We start from the raw sequence: 16,515 nt of genomic DNA, 5'->3' as shown, positions 1-16,515 counted from the left end.
TGCCAGTTTTTACGGGGTGCCTGTGGTGATAATGACAGAAGGAGATTAAGAAAAGCATTGCAGTTCTGTGTGGAGGCTCTGTGTTGCTTATACTTTTGTTCCCTTCCTTCTTAGGAAGGAGAAGTAGTAGTACTTTGTCTTAAAGAAGGTTGGTAGCAGAATACTTTAACTGTCCTTTATGTATTCTGTTTCTGTATCAGAGTGGTCTGTCCATAGGCTCATAGCTGTCTTGCTGCTATGAACTATTCTATTCAGAACTCTGGTTTGTCATTTTTTGCACTGCTGTTCACTGTTTGGGAGGCCCTTATTCTAAGAACAGAATAGCAAAAACATGTTCTTTTTACTGCCCTTAAACATCACTTTTGATGTTCTTTCTGAATATTCCTGATGTCTGTTTTTATTTCCCTTGATTCAGTATCCTGGAGTGTTGTCATACTGCAGTCTTAGTATTTCTCCATCTGTTGTAGTCACTTGTCTTTTTTAATTAAGATCTGAGGCTGGATTAGGAGTATATTTGAGGCCTAGCCTTTCACTAGTTATTTTAGCAAAAGGTGTTAGGAGTTTAGTGACCATTAAGTTCTAGCTCCCATTCTCCCAGTTTCCCATTGAATTCTTTCATTGCCTTTATGTCTTTCCTCTCATGACTCATGGCCACAAATCAGATTTAGAAAATCCTGCGTCAGCAGGAGGAGTGGATTGAGTGAATAACTTTTTGCCATCTCCATTGGTGTTCCTTTCCACTTGAAATTTGATGCTTTTGTAACTCCTAGTCTTTTCCTGAGTATAGTACTTTTTATCATACTTCTAATTATATCTAATTATTACTACCGTAACATTTAAAAAAATTTAATTGTATGAACTGTGGTATAGTCCTGTGGTTAAATGGAAATAAAAATTAAGAAATTTATATTTTAGCCCTAGCTGAGCATAAACTCATTTTATCCTGTGTAAGTTTGTGAAAAATGTTGATGTAATCCTCCTCCTCAGGGAAGTTGGGAAGAATAACTAGACATATTTTCAGCCATTACAGTAGATTACAGATGCTAAGTGGTATATTTATGGGACTGGGCAAATGTTGCATGTAATTTGTATTTTTCACACTGTTATAAAATTATATTAATATGATACTGTACCCTAAGGCTAGGTCTATGCTAGACCAACAATTCATTCCTGGGCCCCTGAAGATACTTGTTTGGCCCTGCTGTCTATTTAGCCAAGGTGAGTCCCGCATTAACAAGTATGAAATTGCTCACATCTTCCCAGCCTAAGTGAGTTTTTCATTATTAGGAGCTGAACAAAGATATAAATTTTGTCAGGTGGATTATTGGGTGGCTTGTATTCAATAGCGTGCTTTCCCGTAGAATAAAATTGGCATATAAGGATTGGGAATGCACTGTTTTATTTCATTTAATTTGATAAATTCATTCTTAGTCCAGTATAGGTAGTTTGAAATTTTTTTTTACATCAAGAAAAAATAAAGTATTTTATTACCAGTGAGTTACCAAAATGAATTTTGTTTTGGAACTAAATGTGTTATAAATAACAAAAATGTTTTATAATACTTGAGAACTGAAACTTTTTAAAAAGCATAAAATACAAATTTTATTTATTTTTTGGGTCACAATTTGATTTTAAATGTTGTAACTGGAGATGAAATGTTTTATTTTTGGTACTTAAAAGTAATGTATTAGAATCAAATTATCCCAAATTTCACATTCTCCTGGTCTCTCATACTGGAAATATGAGTTATTATTATTTTTTCTTTTTTCACTGTAGAGAAACCCAACTTGTTTTTTACTCCATTTGTTCATACTCAGTCATTAGTTATTGCATATCTTTTTCTCACTGTTCTTCCTTGCTTGGGTAGTTCCAGATAGGTTGAAATTGATTTTCCCACCTCTGTTCTTCCTTTTCTTCCCATTCATCTGCCAGATTAATTCATCAAATGAACACCGCTTAATTCACTTCCATACAGAAACCTCCCTTTTGCCACAGAGTCACACAAATAACACATGAATGCATTCTTACGAAAAAATTAAACTCTAATTATGAAAGATATGTAGCAAAAGGTGAAAGGCATACACAGATGTCATGAGTACATACATTTTGGTGTGCATTTTCCTAGGTCAGTTTTCTACATTGAGCTTAGTTCTTCCCTTTCCCTACCCAGTAAAGTGCAGACTCCCTAGTCTTCTGTCAGAGCCTTCTACTTTATGCCTCTGGCCTGCCTTTCCAGACATAACTCATTGGTTCTTTTGATATGCCTAGTGTTTTACTAGTTGACTGCTTGCCTTGTAGTTTCTAAATAATTCCTGGTTGTTACCTCCTCTTTGCTGTTACTCACTTTTCCCACCACTTGCTTATTTTCTCCTCCTACTTTGTCATTGTCCTTGTCGAAATCCTAATCTTTCAAGGCTTGTCATCACAGTATACAATTTTCTGTACCCTCTCACAGTTAGAAATGGTCTTTGCGTCTTGATTTACACTCCTATACATTTATCCCATTTCACTTTGTATTTTAGTTATTTTTTGTATTTCATTTAAGCGACTATTTTCAAGCTTCTTGAAGACAGATCTTGTTACAAATTTCTTGCAGTGCATGGAATGGGCTCTTAAATACTTAATGAGAGAATGATGATTGAATATAGCGAAATGGTTTATGAAGGAGTGATACATATTTTTGTTTTATCTTTTATCAGCACCCACAACACAAGATCAGACCCCAAGTTCTGCTGTTTCAGTTGCCACGCCTACAGTTAGTGTTTCAACTCCTGCTCCTACAGCCACACCTGTGCAAACTGTTCCCCAGCCGCATCCCCAGACGTTACCTCCTGCTGTTCCTCATTCAGTACCTCAGCCAGCAGCAGCAATACCTGCTTTTCCACCAGTAATGGTACCTCCGTTTCGTGTTCCCCTTCCTGGCATGCCAATTCCACTTCCAGGTAAACCAATAGATTCTAACAGTCCTTTCCAGCTATGTTTTCATATTGTCAGTTAGTTTGTTCTCATGTGTCTGTTGCATTTGAAATTTGCCTTGAATCTCACCTGTTTGAAATGTTTTTGAAAGATTCATGGCTAACTGCAATATTTTCTCTTCAGTTTTGGTAAATGTCCTTTTTTTGTTGTTGTTTACATGTCTTAAGATTAGAGCCACATTTGAAGCTACACTCATTTTTGGATAATGGCCTCAGTGAATTAAAAATGATCATCTTTTCATGTAACTATGTTCAAATGCAATATCTTTAAGGGATTGAGTCTGTGAAGTTGAGAACTTACAGGTCATTAATAGCTAATACAAATTGAGTGATTTTATGTATTGTGCCCTGTTCTAAGCACCTTACATGTAACAACTCAGTTTAATTTTTGCAACCATCGTATGAGGTAGGTACACAGACAGGTGAAATTACTTGCCCATGGTCACATAGCTAATAAGTGATGGTGTTGGGATATGAGCTGAGCACTCCAGACGGGAAGACCACGCTCTTAATAACTATGCTATACTGGGAAGAAAATGTGAATCACTTAACTGTAAGAAATTCATCTAAAGCAAAACTGAAACTTTTCCTTTTAACGTGAAGTTAAGTATAACCTGCACCATTTAAACATTTAAATAGTTAGAGATTGTGGAGTAGAATTTTTCCTGTAGCGATTAAACAGTGATAGTGTCAGGCATCCTAATTTGAATGCATTTGCTATTGGCAAACACATTTAACCCTTCCTTAATCCATCGTCTGTTCTCCTAGTATTACATTTTGAAGCTTTTGTATCTTAGGGAGCTCAGTTCTTAGGGCTAGTTTGTAGCAAAGATGGATAGAATGTAGGCCTCTTGTCTCCCAGTTTCATATTCCTCCTGCTATCTGTTATTGCTATCTTATTGTAGTAGTTTTTATGTAAGAATAGGGTTGTAGTATAGCTATTTCTTAGATCTGTACATATTTTAATTATTGCTGTTGTTCTAATTGTCTTTTTCCTTGTGACCGCTTGGAAAAGAAGCAGCCACTTAGGTATTGCACCTTAGCAAGAAAGAAACCAAAAGTTTTAAGAATTCCTGGGTTTTTCTCTAAGGAAAACCTTTTGCACATCGTTGATGTAGTGTTAGATAATTAAATGCCCAATATGTGCTGTTTAAGAAACTCAAATCATTTAAAAGTAAGAGAAAACCAATAATGTTTTCTCATACTAGGGATTACCTTTTTTCTAAATTAAATTTTAAGACAAGCTGCTGGATAATTGCCTCTGGATATACTTTTGGTAGAAAACCAGGTGATACGTGGAGACTAGGTTGACATTGGTCATAAGCTCTCACAGTCTTGCTCTGCTCTGGGGTCAAGGACAGTATTCAGACCATATACTGGATTCTAAATGATCTGAAGAAGCTGGAGTTGTGAATTCTGTGGAGAGATGATTGAGGCGTAGCATAGTAATGTTACCAAGGTACTTGAGAGGTTTTGTAAAAGGACTTTTGCCTTGGAAGTTCTTAATAGGAACCGGTGGGTGAAAGGTACAGAGTAGCAAAATTCATTTCTATGGAGCATTGAATTTTGTCACAATAAAATCTCTTCACTTATAGCTCTGTTTTGATATGGTCTTCTTTGCCCCTTACCCCATCTTTAAGTTTTAAAACAGATGGTTGTGACCATTTAACCAAGCGTGGTGGTACCTGTGAAGTTTAGCAATAAAAGGCATTTGATAAATGACAGTCACTAATGTCATTTTGTAGGTCATTTGGAAGAGAGCTTGAGTTAGATAATCTGTAAAATTTTGTCCAAGATGCCAAGATTCCTTAGAGAGTTAATGTTTTATAGAAAATAATAATAGTATTTGTTTGTATGGTAAGGCATCTTTGATATTATGAATTCATTTTCTCATTTTCCCTTTTAATTCAGTTCTCCAAGGTGCTTTTGTTGGGGGGGGGGTAAAAAAGGGAAAAGATGACTTGTTTTTCTCCTCCCCAAATCTTTTATTTACAGTGGGATTGATCTCTTTTTGTTTCTTTTTATCAATTTGGCAGTAAGGTAAACAGGAAAGATTTGGATGTGATTTATCCTGGAGCTTTAAGTTCCCATCTGTAATAGCAGTGTATGGCTCTAATAAGGATGATTAAGGAAGAGATAATAAATAAAATGAAGGAAAGGACTGGAAGAATTATAGGTACAATACAGGAGTTAGAGTTGGAATTGGGAATAGTAAATTGGATTGGAATTACGGGATTTCTAAGACTATAAAATCTTATTTGGAATTTTAAGAAACTTGTCTTTGACATTAGAACTATTGAGAATGTGAAATGGAATTTTCTGATTTCATAGTAGAACATAATTTGAGAATAAAGTTACAGGAAAATTGAACAGATGCACCCTTTAGATTTTTTTAAATTTTATTTTTAAAATTTGTTTATTTGAGAGAGAGAGTAAGAGCCAGCTCGATCAGAGGAAAGGGCAGAGGGAGAGGGAGATAGAGAATCCTTAAGCAGACTTCTTGCTGAGTGTGGAGCCCAACACAGGGCTCGATCTCACAACCAAGAGATCATGACTGAGCCAAAATTGAGAGTCAGATGCTTAACTGGCTGAGGCACTGACGCACCCAGGCACCCCAGATACTCCCTTTAAATAGAAGATTAAAAATTTAGATGTGTGGTAGTATTGTGAGTCTTATGTATGTAATCACCCTCAAAGAAAACCTTAAGTTCGTCTTTTTATCATGAGAAGAAACACGTATGACCTTTTAGTATGGTCTCGTTGTCAGTCAAATAGAGGAGTTCTATGTTGGCCCAGTTGATATTTAATAATGGCACTTAGGCTAAATATGAATAGAGTTGATTTTCTTCTGTTTAAGTTGAATAGTTAAAATTATCTTTTGGGGGGTGGTTTTAGAGAAAATTGAGAAAAAAGTTCATGTATTCTAAGGATTGAATTTTTAGGGCTGACGTACTAGGTTCAGTGGTCCTGCAGATGGCAGTATTTATACTAATTTAAACCTAATATGTGGTGTAACTTCTTTAACCAAATGAATTTTTCCCTTGCTTTCTTTGAACATCAGGGAAAACAGAACCATTCGTATGACTTAACTCAGTATGCTTTTATGATCCAGCGCTTTTGTTTTAGTGTCAGAGGTAATAGGAAGTTTAGCTTTAATATTCTTTACTTAAAATAGTAAATAAGAAATTAAAGGCATTTTTCAAAAATTGGCAGTATTTTTGTGTGTGTGTGCGTGAACTTAGGTACTTTATTTACAAACTGAGGGGTTTAATTTCAATTTTTAACTCTAAGAGAAATTTCTTTTCCTATACGTTAGTGGGGAAAATAGTATGTTATTTTAAATTTTTATTGGTATGAAACTAGGTTTAGTTTTTTCAGCCAAAGCAAATAGAAATTAAAACTTAATCCCCCAACCCTTTTTCTTCCTGCCTTCAGCCTTCAGCCTTTTCCTTTAAAAATTTTTTTCTAATTCACACTTAATTTTGGATTTCTTCAATTAATCAGTCTTAGTTTTCCAGCTTTTCCTTTCATTCCCTTTTTATCACCATTGTAATGCATCATGATGAATCTTCATTCTTCTAAGAACTGTACGTAATTTCCATTCTTTGATACAAGTGCTACTTCTTTAGTTGGCTTAAATATTAGAGGTTTCTGAGCAATCAGCCCATGTAGTCATTAGTGCTACTAAAGGGGCTGTATTTTTCTTCACATGTTAGCCTGCTTCCATACTGTTTCAAGCCTGTGACATTCCATAGAGCAGGTCCTGAACATGGATATTTTGTCATTAGTTGAATGCAACCCTTTTCATCTCTGCCCTTTTATTTAAAATACTATTTGCATTGGAATATTTGAATCCATCTCATACCTTACTTTCTTCCTTTCTCTTGTATCCCTCTTTGTCCTATTTTATTCTTTTTCTCCTTCTGCATGGTTATGCTCCATGCCTTAGCTTCTGCATGTAGTTCCCACTTAGCAGCACAGAGAAGGTGTCTTGTCAGTGTCATGCTGCATCTGCCTTTCACTGGTATCTAAGCAACAGCAGCATGGGTTTGATGTCCTGTGGGAAAATGTCCCACATGAGAACTTGTTATATATATGCAATGAAGGGGCTTCCTTCATTGAATTTAAACTCGAGACTCCTTCAAATATTATCAGAGCTGGTTTGATAAAAAGGTAATTGATGCTATAATTTAGAATTAGTTATCATTGGATTTGGCACCACTTCCCACAAAATGTCAAACAGAAAGAAATTCTACTCCATTCCTGGTCTTTTTCATTGGAAATAGCATTCTAAATTGTAGTGGTAAATTACTTCCCTGAATCCCAGTGGTAGCCGACATACCATGGCAGCTTTCCAACGTATGCTTGCTTATCCATTTTACAGGTGTAGCAATGATGCAAATAGTCAGCTGCCCGTATGTAAAGACAGTCGCTACCACCAAGACCGGTAATTTTTTAAAACCATCTTAGTTTGTTTTGTCTGTAAGTTGGCATGGTAGTGAATGTTGTTGTTTATCCTTTTATTTATTTATTTTTGCCCAAGTGAGTGGATTTTTTTATATTTTTCTTTTTAATGAGCAGTATAAATACAGTTGTCATATTTGGCCAACACTTAATTTTCCCAATTGCCTGTAGTATTAGCTTCTTTGGTTCACAAAAGCAAAATAAGGTCAGATCACTTTATATCTTAATTTTTGTAATAAGTGTAAACAACTTCATTCTCATATTCATAACATTTAATTTTATTTTTTGATGTGTTTTTAAGTTAAATATAAAAAAATCATTTCCATGTGTAAAGTGATGTGATTATGCTTGCATGCTAGTGAGTATATGTGTGTGAATATTTGTGTGTATAATATAAATTTACATTTGAAACTTATTGAAGATAGCTCCCAAAACTTAAATTCTGGAATAGGATATGAGGGTTTTTTTTCAATTTGGATTCATATATCCTTAATTATTTGTATAATGTCAGCTTGTGTGGCTGTCTTGTTAAAAAAAAATTAATCTTGGTTTATCTTTTAAAAAATAAATAGAAGAAATTGTTGTTTTTTTTTAAGGAAAAGAGTAAACTGACAGTTAACAGGGACATCTGACTTAATCACTTAGTATATTAAAGTGGATTTGATAATAAACTCAGTCATTTACTTTAAAACTGAGAATTTTATTCATACCCTTCTAGGTACCTTAGAACTAGAAAATAATTTTGCTTCAGGAAATATGCTCAGTAAATGTTTGTTGTCTTGATTTCATTAGAATTTGAGAAATTCTTTATAAAAATTATTTCTCTTCACACGTACAGAATGTGTCATCATTTTTATAATTATTGTTAGGACTTCATCATAACTATTATCCAAATTTTTGACTGTTCTTAAGGTACTTCTTGGGTTGAATTTCTGAACCTATTTGAATTTAGATCTTAGAACTAAACCAGGGAAATAGCTTTAAGTAATTAAATCACATTTTAAATGATTTGGTTTTTTGTTCCAACTGGTTCATTCATTTATTAATACTTATTAGAAAGATGTAGCTCATATTTTAAAGTTTCATTTTGCTTTACAATTTGATACTTGGACCTAACTTTGTATTCTTCTTCTTTTAGGTGTGTTGCCAGGCATGGCCCCTCCTATCGTACCTATGATACACCCCCAGGTTGCTATTGCAGCTTCCCCTGCTACCTTAGCTGGAGCGACAGCAGTTTCTGAGTGGACTGAGTATAAAACAGCAGATGGAAAGACATATTACTATAATAATAGAACGTTAGAATCAACCTGGGAAAAACCCCAAGAGCTAAAGGAAAAAGGTATAGTTTTAATGACTTGTTGAGATGTAGTAAAAGCTATGATACTATAAATAGAATGCTATTTGAAATTGAGTTAATTCCTTTTTAACACATTTGAAGTATTTGCTAATTCCGTAGTTGTTGGATTATTTATTTCTACCAAATTGATAAATACATATGTATTTAAAAAGCCAGTTCCACTTACACGTTTGTCCATGATTTTTCCATCTGGAGAAATTAAATTATACATCTGTACACATACATATTTTTGCTGTTAGGAATTGCATAATTATTCTCCTGTGTAATTACTGATGTCTAAGATTAATAGTACTCTCAGGAAGAGATGTCTGTATTGCATGTGTTCTGAAAAAAGAAATGTAGGCTCTTGGAGTCTTGGATGAAGAAAACTCATAATTTTCTGTATCACAGGTTCCTCTTTCTAAGAATCTTAGTATCTTGTCCCTTTGAGCAAAATGAATCATTGCTACAAATGATACTTGAGTGACTTGAAAGACTATATCCCTCTGTAGTCAGTGGTTCTTTTCTAGTGACAGTTTTCTGATGGTATAGCAAGGTATTTGAAGGTGACCAGTACATTATATTGAAATTGATGATACAAAGAAGAACATTTTGTCTTTATAGTTAATAATTTCTAGTTATGGAATATCTTAATTGCTTAGTCTCTGAAAGTTCTTGGAAAATTACACCAAAAACCATTGAGTGACATTGTCTTAACTTTGTAATAGAAAAATTAGAGGAGAAGATTAAAGAGCCAATTAAAGAACCTTCTGAAGAACCTCTGCCAATGGAGACGGAGGAGGAGGACCCTAAAGAAGAGCCAATAAAGGAGATAAAGGAGGTAAAGGGCCACAACCGTTAACCTGGGAGCCAGCTTTAACTGTTGGGTACAATTTACTTGTAATTGAAAACCCATCTGATACAGATTTAGATAATTGCTGTAGTCTGATTTCTGAAATTTAAGGGTTCTTTGAAGTTTGTATTTCAGTTTTTCCTTTGAAAGTTTCATTGAATTACTTCTTACGGTAAACCAAGGCCCCTAGAAGGGACCAGGGCATCGACCCAGTCCCAACCTCCTGATTTATAGACTGGCACATGGTAAAAATTTTAAGTACAGTTTTATATTTGGGGAATGTGATATTTTATCTGTCTTATTCTGGCATGGAATGATCTCTACACAACACTAAAAGAGCTCTGCTTTTTGGAAGCTTCCTTTATTCAGTGAGGGACTAATGGTAGTATTGTTTTATTAGTAAGGAAGTTAGCAGGAGAAAGAAATAACCTTAAATGAAGAGGTCTCGTCTGATTTTCTATCCTAAATTCTCCATTTCTGCTCCTAAGCAGATGGTTAGTGAGTCTGTAAGATAGGACCATCTGCTGTTGCTGGGGTCTGCTATTGTAGAATTCGGCTCTGTCTAGGGAGCAAGGATTTAGAACTTTCTTAGAAATTCCCACTCAGGGTCCTCACTATGCTAGCAACAGACCTTACGTTGGTTGCACTTTGAGGTGTTCACAGTATTACTTGTATTTGTATAAGATACAGGTATAGTTTTGTGATACTAATTAAATGGGAGTAACATCATTTCCCTTAGGAGCCTAAAGAGGAGGAGATGACTGAAGAAGAAAAGGCTGCCCAGAAGGCGAAGCCAGTAGCTACTACCCCTATTCCTGGTACTCCATGGTATGTACTTGGCTTAATTAGTAAGTTAAATTTATTTCGTTCTTGTTTGCTTATTTATTGCCATATTTGATTGTTACATGGTTTATCATATAGGAAGAAAAGGTGCTTTAAAAAAATACACGCCAAGTAGATGTTTTTATCTAATGAATATTTTGGTTCTTCTTTTTTGTAGTTTGGGTGTTCAGACCTAAAACTCAATTGCTGCATTGTCTTTCTCCTTTCATGGTACTGTCCATTAATGTTTATTGTACGTGATCATAGACTTGAACTGCTGTGAGATCCTGAATCTCCTTTTTATTGTTTAAAATTAATTTTGTACATCTGCCCACATACATGATTATATTTATAGAACTGTGTAAAATTGTCTTTTTACTTAAGTGTACTTTTTCTTCTTTGGTTTTCCCTTTTCTTCTCTCTGCTCTCTCCTGTTCCTGCTCTAGCCCGTTTAATCCATATACAGTCCACATATTGCAGGAAGTTCTTCCTTACGTCTTGTAATCTATAGGTTCCCCTCCATTGTGTTTTCATTGCTTTTTCCTTTCTGTTTTTGTTATTTAAAAAAGAAATATGTTTGTTACCTGGAGGCTCACAGTCTGAATGTTACTGTTTCATCCCTGTGGTACCATTTCAGTCTAGAAGTCCTGAATTTCCTGCAAACTAGCAAGTATATGTAGAGACCTGAGCAGATTCACATGTGATCTTTTTGGCAAGACTAGTTCATAAGTGGATGTTTGGCAGTGTCTGGAGACGTTCTTGGTTGTCATAACTTGTAAGGGATTAATAGCCTGTAGCATCTAGTTGTTAGAGGGCAGGGGTGCTCCTAAACATCCTGCCAGGTACTGGAGAGCTCCCTACAAGAGTTAATTATGTCCAAAATGTCAATCGTGCTTAGGTTTTTACAGTAATGAATTGATTTGAGTATTAAAATTCATAGATTTAAATACATTTTCTTTGCTTCTGTCTGTTATCGTTCTTATTCTTACTGAAGTTCAGTTAATTCAACTAGGGCTGGGTGAAGCCTCTTAAGGTTGACTGGGGTTTTATGTTGCGACCCTGTCATTGATACTTTCCTTGTTTTCTACTCTGACAAAGATGTTCGTGGCTTTCTCATGTATTTCCTGTCTTAGGCCTAGATTCGGCCATTTTGCTTTTTGTGGGATGTGGCACGGATTGAAAATGCACACATTTAAAGATACATTGTGAGTTCATATCATTACTTGTAGTTGAGATTTACTACAAGGCTTTTACTGAACCTCATCATCATTTTAATTCAGCTGCTGAGTGATAGCAACGTAATTACTCATTTGCTTTTCTCACATATAAGTCACAGAATTGTAGTACCACTACTGTCACTAACAGTGTGATAGAGAAGACACTTTTTAACCTTTTTTACCCCCCCCCTTATTTTTATGTTCAGGGCATGTCACTCCAGGGATTTATAGTCAAATTACTATGTTTTAAAGACATTTGGAATAATTGTCTTCTGTATATTTCATTCCACCAACTTGATACATTAAACCTCATTTTAAAAATAATTAAGCAAAAATATTTACCTGGATCCAGAATCCAAGTTATGGAAACAGTCTGTTTAAAGAATATGTTCCTAGGTTGTGGTTTCTGAGTTTGAGTATTGTACATGAAAAGCTGGTAACCACCTCTGAACCCCACCAATCTGAAGCTTCGTGGATGCTAATCAGTTTTCAGATTTGAGTCTGTCCCCAGATTAGTGGAATTTTCTTTTGGAATTTGTTTAATTATTGCTTCTCTTTATCTGTTTGTTTTTCCTTTTTTGGAACATTTGTTATTTGCATGTCAAGTTTCTTATATTTATCATTCTCTAAACCTTTTTCTGTATGTTTATATCTATAGTTTTTGTGTCCTGCTTTCAGTTATTTTCTTATTGATCTGATATTATTAGAAAAGAATATGTGAATCCATAAAAACATTGGATATGAAAGAATTATGTGGAGGAAAAAATTAAAGAATTCTACTTTCCCCAAGCCTCATTAATGAAAGTTTGGTTACATATGCCTTCTGGACCCTTTGTTACATTGTTTTGTGTACACATGTACAGAGTTGTGTGGTGTGTGTGCATCTTACAGTGTCTTAAAAACAGTGTATTCCTTGGGGCGCCTGGGTGGCTCAGTTGTTAAGCGTCTGCCTTCGGCTCAGGGCATGATCCCGGGGTCCTGGAATCGAGCCCCGCATCAGGCTTCCCGCTCTGCTGGAGCCTGCTTCTTCCTCTCCCACTCCCCCTGCTTGTGTTCCCTCCCTCGCTGGCTGGCTGTCTCTTTGTCAAATAAATAAAATCTCTAAAAAAAAAAAAAAAAACCAGTGTATTCCTTCGTGGTTTTTACTATGTCTCAGAAATTTTGCTATTTTTGTACATTTAAATATATTTGTGGGGCACCTGGGTGGCACAGCGGTTGAGCGTCTGCCTTTGGCTCAGGGTGTGATCCCGGCGTTGTGGGATCGAGCCCCGCATCGGGCTCTTCCGCTGTGAGCCTGCTTCTTCCTCTCCCACTCCCCCTGCTTGTGTTCCCTCTCTCGCTGGCTGTCTCTATCTCTGTCGAATAAATAAATTAAAAAAATCTTTAAAAAAAAAAAATAAATATATTTGTGATCACATAGTATTCTGTAAATGCATAGTTTTTCTATAAACGGATGATGAGGTTGTCTCCCACCCTAGCATTAACAAAAGTTGCTGTTTAGGACATCCTTGTACATGCTTCTTTGTGAACAACATGCAAGTATTTCTGTTGGATTGATTCCTAGAGGTGAAATTGAATCAAGTGATACTGTTATTTAATATTTCGGTAGATACTGCTAGGTTGACCTCAGAAAGGTTTTGGTGTTGGGGGGGAGGGGCAGGCTGGACTGTGCCTGTTAGTATTCCCAGCAATAGCCTCAGAGTACCATTTTTCTCTCCCTCTTAACCAGTGTGGCATATTCTATTTAAATCTTTGGTAAGCTGTTGAGAAAAAGATTTCTGTTACATGTTTGCAGAATGCTGGTGTAATTCAGTTTATTTCATGTTCATTGGCTGTGGATTGCTTCCTTCACAGTTTTCCTCATGTTTTTTATGGACTTGTCTTTTTCTTAATGATAGGAGAGAGGTTTTTTTTTTTTTCTTTTTTTAAGAGTTTATTTATTTATTTATTTACTTAGAGGGAGATAGAGAGCTCAAGGGAGTGTGGGGAGAGGCAGAAAGAGGGAGAGGGACAAGTAGACCCCCTCTTGAGCATGGAGCTTGATGCAGGGCTCAATCCCACGACCCTGAGATCATGATTTGAGCTGATGTTAGATGCTTAACCTACTGAGCCACCCAGGTGCCCCAGAAGAGACCTTTTTATGCATGCTGTTAACCCCTTTAATTTTTGTATACATTACACTTTCTCCCTACCTGTTGGTTTTTATTTTATGTCTTGTCATACATAAATATTGTATTTGATGAGATCAAATTTACTGATCTTTTATTTATAGCTTCTAGGTTCTAGGTATTTCTTAGGGACTGTCCTCCATCCCCTAATGCAACTATATGTTCCTAGTGTTTTTACAGTCCATCTGAATACATGTAAGATAACTGCTTGTGTAAATCATTTTCCAAGGTCTGTCAGTGAAAAATTTATTGTCAATAGAACTTTAATTCCTTAATTTTTTTCTGTTCCTTGTAAAATGAGTAAATGCTAACTTTAAGCAAAACAAATTACTCAGGGCGGCCTGGTCAGCTCATTCAGTGGAGCATGCGACTCTAGGTCTTGGGATTATAAATTTCAGCCCCATGTTGGGTGTAGAGATTATTTAGGAAAACGAAGAAAGAAGACACAACAATTATCTTAGCTAAGCAGGCTATGCCACTTCATTTGGATAATCAGATTTTTATTAGTGTTTCTGTCTCTTCATATCTTCCAATGTTGCTCTCGAAGTAACTTTCTTCAGAGTTAAGAAGCTAAGTGTAAAACATGAAGCTTCATATTTTCCTTACCAATATTGGAATTTTTTTCCTGGTATTTCACAGCATTAGTTTGACTCTTCTAAATAAAGAGATCAAAATTAGAAGCATTTTTTATTCCTTAGGATCAGTAAACTTTAGTTTCTGGTTTAAGACAATTTTTAATGTTTTGACAAAAGTTTTTAAAGGTTATGGACTGGGATGCCTGGTGGCTCAGTCAGTTAAGTGTCTGCCTTTGGCTCAGGTCATGATCCCAGGGTCCTGGGATTGAGTCCCGCACCGGGCTCCCTGCTCAGCTTCTCCCTCTGCCTGCTGCTCCCCCGCTTGTGCTCTCTCTTTCTGAGAAATAAATAAAACCTTAAAAAAAAATAAAGGTTGTGGACTAATTGTAATTTTTTCCTGTGCTTACTGAGATTGTATCCTACAGCTTTAGCTTGCAGTTACTTTTACAGTGTCCTGCAGAGTGCACAGTGAGGGCTGTGTATATTTGCCGTGCTTTCCTGGCGTGTACTCTGTATTGGTTTTTTTTTTTTTTTTTTATTACATTATGTTAGTCACCATACAGTACATCCCCGGTTTCCAATGTAAGGCTCGATGATTCATTAGTTGTGTATAACACCCAGTGCACCATACAATACGTGCCCTCCTTACTACCCATCACCAGCCTATCCCATTCCCCCACCCCCTCCCCTCTGAGGCCCTCAGTTTGTTTCTCATAGTCCATAGTCTCTCATGTTTCATTCTCCCTTCTGATTACCCCCCCTTTCTTTATCCCTTTCTTCCCCTACTGATCATCCTAGTTCTTATGTTCCATAGATGAGAGAAATCATGTGATAGTTGTCTTTCTCTGCTTGACTTATTTCACTTAGCATTATCTCCTCCAGCGCCGTCCATGTTGTAGCAAATGTTGAGAACTCGTTCTTTCTGATAGCTGAGTAATATTCCATTATATATATGGACCACAACTTCTTAATCCAGTCATCTGTTGAAGGGCATCGCGGCTCCTTCCACGATTTAGCTATTGTGGACATTGCTGCTATGAACATTGGGGTGCATATGGCCCTTCTCTTCACTACGTCTGTATCTTTGGGGTAAACACCCAGTAGTGCAATGGCTGGATCATAGGGTAGCTCAATTTTTAACTTTTTAAGGGACCTCCACACTGTTTTCCAGAGTGGCTGTACCAACTTGCATTCCCACTAACAATGTAGGAGGGATCCCCTTTCTCCACATCCTCTCCAACAATTGTCGTCTCTTGCCTTGTCTATTTTTGCCATTCTAACTGGCGTAAGGTGGTATCTCAGTGTGGTTTTGATTTGAATTTCCTTGATGGCTAATGATTTTGAACATTTTTTCATGTGTCTGTTAGCCATTTGTATGTCTTCATTGGAAAAGTGTCTGTTCATATCTTCTGCCCATTTTTTGATTTGTTTATTTGTTTCTCGTGTATTGAGTTTGAGAAGTTCTTTGTAGATCTTGGATACCAGTCCTTTATCTGTAGTGTCATTTGCAAATATATTCTCCCATTCCGTGGGCTGCCTCTTAGTTTTTCTGACTGTTTCCTTGGATGTGCAGAAACTTTTAATCTTGATGAAGTCCTCCCATAAATTCATTTTATCTTTTGTTTCTCTTGCCTTTGGGGATGTGTCATGAAAAAGGTTGCTTTGACCGATGTTGTAGAGGTTGCTGCCTATGTTCTCCTCTAGGATTTTGATGGATTCCTGTCTCACATCGAGGTCTTTCATCCATTTGGAGTTTATTTTTGTGTATGGTGTGAGATAGTGGTCAAGTTTCATTCTTTTGCATGTAGCTGTCCAATTTTCCCAGCACCATTTAGTGAAGAGACTGTCTTTTTCCCACCGGATGTTTTTTCCTGCTTTATCAAATATTAGTTGCCCAAAGAGCCAAGGGTCCATTTCTGGGCTCTCTATTCTGTTCCATTGGTCTATGTGTCTGTTTTTGTGCCAGTACCATGCTGTCTTTGTGATCACAGCTTTGTAGTACAGCTCGAAATCCGGCATTGTGATGCCCCCAGCTTTGTTTTTCCTTTTCAACAGTTCCTTGGAGATTCGGGGCCTTTTCTGTTTCCATACAAATTTAAGGACTA

The 16,515-nt window shown here is 36.3% G+C and overlaps 1 protein-coding gene across 5 annotated transcripts in view; it reads left to right on the top strand.

Annotated features, from left to right (window-relative positions):
• The window catches only part of TCERG1 (transcription elongation regulator 1), a 62,742-nt gene that overhangs the window by 11,907 nt on the left and 34,320 nt on the right, over window positions 1-16,515 (top strand). For 3 of the 5 annotated variants that reach the window (XR_005832500.1, XM_008691433.2, XM_040622266.1), the window contains exons 5-9: window positions 2,700-2,942; window positions 7,360-7,422; window positions 8,578-8,778; window positions 9,504-9,616; window positions 10,368-10,456. Coding sequence is in view for 4 of the 5 variants with exons in the window: in XM_008691433.2 (XP_008689655.2) it covers window positions 2,700-2,942; window positions 7,360-7,422; window positions 8,578-8,778; window positions 9,504-9,616; window positions 10,368-10,456 (709 nt within the window). In the remaining variant the exon portion in view is untranslated. The remainder of the gene's footprint in view (window positions 1-2,699; window positions 2,943-7,359; window positions 7,423-8,577; window positions 8,779-9,503; window positions 9,617-10,367; window positions 10,457-16,515) is intronic. The other 2 variants (XM_040622268.1, XM_040622267.1) reach the window with 1 other exon arrangement.

This window comes from Ursus maritimus, unplaced genomic scaffold, assembly GCF_017311325.1.
Source record: "Ursus maritimus isolate PB19 unplaced genomic scaffold, ASM1731132v1 scaffold_5, whole genome shotgun sequence".
Classification (NCBI taxonomy): Eukaryota; Metazoa; Chordata; class Mammalia; order Carnivora; family Ursidae; genus Ursus; species Ursus maritimus.
This window is presented reverse-complemented; position numbering and strand designations above follow the sequence as displayed.